This window comes from Sinohyriopsis cumingii, chromosome 1, assembly GCF_028554795.1.
Source record: "Sinohyriopsis cumingii isolate HCF-2022 chromosome 1, ASM2855479v2, whole genome shotgun sequence".
NCBI classification, from domain to species: Eukaryota; Metazoa; Mollusca; class Bivalvia; order Unionida; family Unionidae; genus Sinohyriopsis; species Sinohyriopsis cumingii.
In genome coordinates this window covers 5,885,961-5,891,914 of record NC_142961.1, presented here as the reverse complement: position 1 = coordinate 5,891,914, position 5,954 = coordinate 5,885,961, and the positions used below count along the sequence as shown (strand labels likewise).

Below are 5,954 nucleotides of genomic sequence, written 5' to 3'. Positions count from 1 at the left end.
ATTTTTCATTACTATCAAATGTGTCAGAAACGTGGGGCATAAATACTACTAACTCAGATGCATATTCTTATTTGTCATCGTTGTTACATTAACAACAACAACAACAAAATTCAAACTGAGTGAAACCTGTCCCAGCTGGCACCTTTAAAAAGCCACGTGCTAGGATGGATATTTATTCAACCCGATTTCAAATTATATTTCCATACATTAGACTAAAGGAAAACTATGCGCAAAGGACAAAATAGTTTTGCAATGGGTGGTCGTGAGCGTTTAATGTATAGTCTTGCCGTGGTTACAATTAATGACTAAGTGTTTTCGCTATTTTATCTCAAAAAGATGTAAAAAAAAAACCATAAAGAATAATTTGAGAAATGAAAAAGAAAATCATCCCATGATATAATTATAAGAAGGTCTCTGATTGTACGAAAGGAAATGCCTCCCTCATCTTTAAATGCCTCAGCTCACCATCTATTGCCTATTAAACTTAAGTACTTTTGAAATTTCATTTAGAACACTTTGCTGTGTTTCTTGACCTTTCCACCAAACAGTAATTTTATTCGTTGTACTATCATGTAATATCATTTCAATTGAGAGGCCCTTTTTTAGGCCTAGATTTATTTCATAATGCGTATTTTTGCAAAAAAAGGCATTTTTGGATCCTCTTTTCGTTTGCTGTTCTTTTGAAGGTAAATTTATTTTCACGGTGTTTACAAAAGGAGATTAAAATTTTCAGAGCGCAGAATATTTCTCTTTATAAACTCTTCATTCAATGCGAAGTTTCCCCATATATATATATATATATATATATATATATATATATATATATATATATATATATATATATATATATATATATATATATATATATATATATATATATATCTGTGTGTGTGTGGTTATGTATGTATCTGTGTGTGTGTATGTTTAAGTGTGTGTGTGTGTGTGTGTGTGTGTCTAGAAATATATATGCATGGGTTATTGCTGTATTGGAAAAAGAGCTGACTTTGTATAGAGTGGAAGGTTGGTGGATGGAGATAATGGTATTGGATGAGGGTGAAACAGAATCCCATTTCGATTGATACATTTGTCATAAACTCCAAGATGATCTAGTCTGATGGAATTGCATACATCATTGTATCGTGTAAAACGTTCGTACAGATGAGATCAATGTAGTTCTTAATCTGTCATCGCATAAAGAACAAGCAGATCAGTTTCTGCTACTTTCCTTCTTCTTATTTTTATTAATCATGAGCTGTTTTTGGAGAGAAAAAGTGACATCTGAGTAGTATAAGGGAGAAATAAAGCCTAGTACCCGAATAATCCGCCAACAGAGAATTTGTTCTAATCAACAGCTTAACCCTGAAGACCTTTTCTGCTTGGCCGGCCTTAGACCGATTGGACCAATTTGTCCCAATTAGGCCGCGCGCTCACAGGGGACCCGCGCGTTTGTAATTTTTAAATATATATATATATATATATATATATATATATATATATATATATATATATATATATATATATATATATATATATACAGAGAGAGAGAGAGAGAGAGAGAGAGGGTAATTTTAAAGCGATGGACGAACATTCTAAGTCCAATATCATAGAAGAGTACTTAAAAGTTTATTTCCATATGCCGTGCTCACAGGGTGCACCATGTATAAATCAAGGGGCGTCTTCGATGGCAAATGCCAATACAATATCAGATTTAGTGCGTGACACTAATGCAACTAATACGAATTATTTTGCTACAACATATTTAATGCGAAATAAAATACCTAAATGAGATGAGAAATCTTTGAGATCAGAATTCAAATGCCCTCCTCGGGAAGGGCATACACTTCTACAAATAGTTTCGGACCTTTCTTCTGATGACTAATCCATAAATGACTGTTGAGTTATGTTTATTCAGAACTTCAATTTTGAGAATTGGCTTTGAATATAATTAGTTCTACCCAGTCACGTTTTAAGAACAAAAACTGTCCAATGAAAATGTTGGGCGGTTCCCGTATACCTATAAAAGACGACCAGTGGCCTGATACAAACACTAGAACTGGAAGCCGATAAACAAAAGCTACAAATCTAAGGATAAGGTAAGACATAGTTCGATTATGCAATTATTTAATTCCATGATACATATATGTAAATATATTATTCGTTTATGTAATTCCATTATATATTTATGTAATTCCATTATACATTTATGTAATTCCATTATACATTTATATAATTCCATTATACAGTTTTTGTAATCTGATTCAAGGGTGTGTCATGAAGTGTAAGATAACTGATTTTTATTTTATATTAAACAGTCTTGTTTCTTGGTAAAAGAAAGGAGCTATCTATCTGCTATTTTACTAATTCCAGAAATGTAGCAAAGGTTGGTTGCGTTTGATGAAATTTGACTTTTACATTCATACATGTATTTGCAAACGTTACACAAAGTTGTCTATGTGTTTCTGCTAAATTACACAACGTGACATATGCACTATGTGAGCGCTGGAATTTAGTACCTGTTAGGGTTGATAATAGTTCATGTTTTTGTCTTCAGCTTGCAATATATTTTACTTTTAGAGCATCTTAAAACAAATAAAGTCTTCTTGAATAATTGACCGCAGAAATATCAGACTTAATTAATTGTATTTACTATCGATGTTTGTTGAAATCAAAACGAGGCAATTAATTTTCACTAATTTAAATGATTCTATAATGAACATATATTTCCGCCTTTCTGAATGAAAATCGCGACTTATTTTAAAAATGTTATAAGACAGGGACGTTTTCTTTAATTAGTTTTAAGTGCAAACAAAGAAGGTAGAGAGACCCTTCCAAGTAATCGCAATATAAAGTACTACAAGATTACAGGTAAAGTTGTTACAATTCTGTTAAAGATATATAAGTAAAAGAAAAGGGTAAAAACAAAAACGGTCCTTCTCGTATCGGGTAGCACCTGAACAGGTAAACTACTGTGAGTAAATCTCTTCTTGAAATGAATGAGTGGTCTCTAAAAGCGTTTGGTTCATTTCTTGCGATGTCAATTGCTGCATAAAAGCAAATTTTTTTTTCACACGTTTGTCAGGCATGATTATTGGGGAGGGGGTGGGTAAATTGATTCGAAATTACCAATGAGAAAGCTTGTTCAGTAAAGTTTGTAAGTAATGCATAACGTTGACGTCTATGGGTGACACTTTTGTTTACAGGAATACACCACTTCTGATAAAGCGGTACATGAGAAATTTATCAAAACAAAACAACACGATATATCTCTATACCCGCATGACTATCACCTGTTGTTTTGTGTTCATATGTCAATTCTATTATGCGGGGCACTATTACAGGCCCAAAAATTAATTCCAAAACAATAAAATGCGAAAAAGTATAAACTGCTTCTTTCTTCTCACACCAATGGTTGCAGATTATGAATTTTATATTTGATTGCCATGACGAGAAAGAATCTAGCCGTATGTCGCAGACAAAAACGAGTTACTGTACTAAAGAGAAAACACAGACTAAAGATATCACATCACTAGATATTCCTCATGGGTGAATGATGACGAAAAGATATTACCATCATATATAATTTTCATTCATATATATATATATATATATATATATATATATATATATATATATATATATATATATATATATAACCTACCTAGATACCGAATGTTGTTATTTTCTTACAAAATGTAGGATTTGCAAAGGTGGTGTCTGATTGGCGACGTCCTATTAAGAAAAACCTAATAGAAAAGTTAGCGGCTGTCGTTGTCAAAACGTTTCGTCGCTGACACTTTTCTATCAGATTAAAAATAAAAAATTATCGACGAAACAATGTGTGCTAAAGAAATGTTTAAACAAAGTTTAGGAGATATATTCCACTAGGAATTAAGTCAAACGGCAAACATCACAGGGACCTGTTGAAGTATGGACTGAAATGTTGATAAATATTTTTATTAGTTTTCTCAAAAGATACAATGAGCTTGCATTTGTGTCCATCTGGTTTGAAAACACAAATACAAACGCATGAATCGGCCAGTACGAGTTGGGACGAAACCTTTCTCATTAATGCGAAATACTTTTGATCTTAGCACTTCAAAACAGATGAAAGAAAAAAAGAAGGGGTTAATCATACGGCTATCTCAGATTCTTGGTGATTAAAGGCGATCAGGCAAGAAAAATCTCTGGCAAAGTTTAGTTTGTTTACTCAATTCTAGCTTAGTACAGTCCTCTTTTTCTTAATTCCAGATCTAATCTTGAAAGATGAAGTTGACTCTGGCCTTCACCCTTTTCGTCATGGTTGTTAATGGTCACTTGCTTGGGGGCAATACCTGGGTGCTTCCCAGCAATGTTGGAAGTAAGCCAACTGATGAAAACAACGCTAATGGAAAGGACCAACCATCGCAAGGTAGTGGAATAGGAATAGGGTTGGGCGGTGGTTCTGGGAATCTTGATCTGCTGCACGTCCTTGGCGGACTGAATCTAGGCAACTCCATGAATACCAATAACCTTCTTAGCAACATTGTCGGTAACCTAGCAGCTCAGAGGTTGGCAGGTGGGCAAGGTGGTCAAAATGTAGGTCGTGATGGGGAGCTGGCAGGACTTTTGCAAAAGCTTGTGCAGAAGCAAGGGCAGGATCAAATTCAGGGATCCGGTACTGCTGACAATAAAATCCCCGATGAAGTGAAGGGCATGATCGAGATGACGCACCTTGAGAAACTGTACGCCGCCCTCAAGATCGTCGGTACCGTGAAGGAGACGGAAGCCGAATTCAATAAGTCAATGCATTATCTTTGCCTGGCAGTAAGATCCGTGTATCGCTTCGCAGAAATGCACAACGTCTCTGTGTACAATGGTACGGATGAGGAGATGAAACAAGCCAGACCTAAGGTTGACAGTATGACTGAAGAGGACAAGGTGAAGTTTATGGTGAACCTGCTTGCCACCAATATGCCCAAATTTGATCAGGCCTTCTTGTTCCTTGCTGACTGGAGCTGTCAGGCTGCTTACGAGTATGTGCAAGCAGTTGAGGCTGTAAAGAAGATGGGGGAAAGGACTCAAGGCACTAACTAAAGTGACAAAATCTAATACTGGTGAACCTCTGTACAAGCTATATCTTGATATTGATCTGAATAGAAGTTTCTTGACATTGTTCCCAATAGCCATGAATTGACATGTATCCTGATGGAAATGTCATACAAACCATGTTTTCGCACAATCTTTTCGCTTTAGTGATTTTTTTAATTTAAAAAAAAATGACTTAAATCATGAACTGCCTTTATTTCAATATACAGGCCATCATCAGCAATAGGTTCAAAATATTTGTCATAGTCCGATTGATAGTACAAATTTAATAGTGACTTCAAGGTATTAAGAGTGATCCCTCATCTTGTACACAAAAAATAATTGTCGTACATTAAACATTCGTATTTATTATATTCCTATTGTTGAAGGACGAATCAAAATGTGCTACACATGAATGAGCTTGATACTCAAGCATGCATAATTTTTTACTTCTAAAACTTGTTTAAATTCATATTTTCTGAATGCTTTCAACTCTTATTGTTTCAAGTAATAAACATTTCACTATTGTTCTCGAAGTTATTTTATATGTATTACGTTAGAATCTAGTTATTCATGTTTTTAATCTATTACCGACTAAAATGTCTCCTTATCTACACATTTTCAGTCTCCTTTTCCGTCCTCCTCTTTATCTATCTGTAAACAGGATCTGCATCTGTATCGCAAATATGTCTGTTCATGATCTTGGCAGTTTAGACATACCCGTAGGAGAGTTTATGAATATTATTAACGGCCTCGAAAAACCATATGTTGAAAAGATCTATTAAAAAAATCGGTAGTTTTTATTTTACCGTTTATAGAACGAAATCAAATGCGGTTGAATAGCGAATGTGGGAACAACAATTAGCAACATGGAGAACAATTAATAGATG

General features: G+C 34.4%; 1 protein-coding gene across 1 annotated transcript; it reads left to right on the top strand.

Moving 5' to 3' along the window:
- Positions 1-2,055: 2,055 nt before the first annotated feature.
- LOC149806356 (uncharacterized) lies at positions 2,056-5,591 on the top strand. The gene is made up of 2 exons (XM_089972691.1): positions 2,056-2,093; positions 4,249-5,591. The coding sequence occupies exon 2, from the start codon at positions 4,264-4,266 to the stop codon at positions 5,071-5,073; it is 810 nt and encodes a 269-aa protein (XP_089828817.1). The 5' UTR covers positions 2,056-2,093; positions 4,249-4,263; the 3' UTR covers positions 5,074-5,591.
- The last annotated feature ends 363 nt before the right edge of the window (positions 5,592-5,954 follow it).

Bases quoted from the DNA above. Each gene is read 5' to 3' on its own strand.
- LOC149806356 (XM_089972691.1), top strand. From the start codon at position 4,264: ATGAAGTTGACTCTGGCCTTCACCCTTTTCGTCATGGTTGTTAATGGT.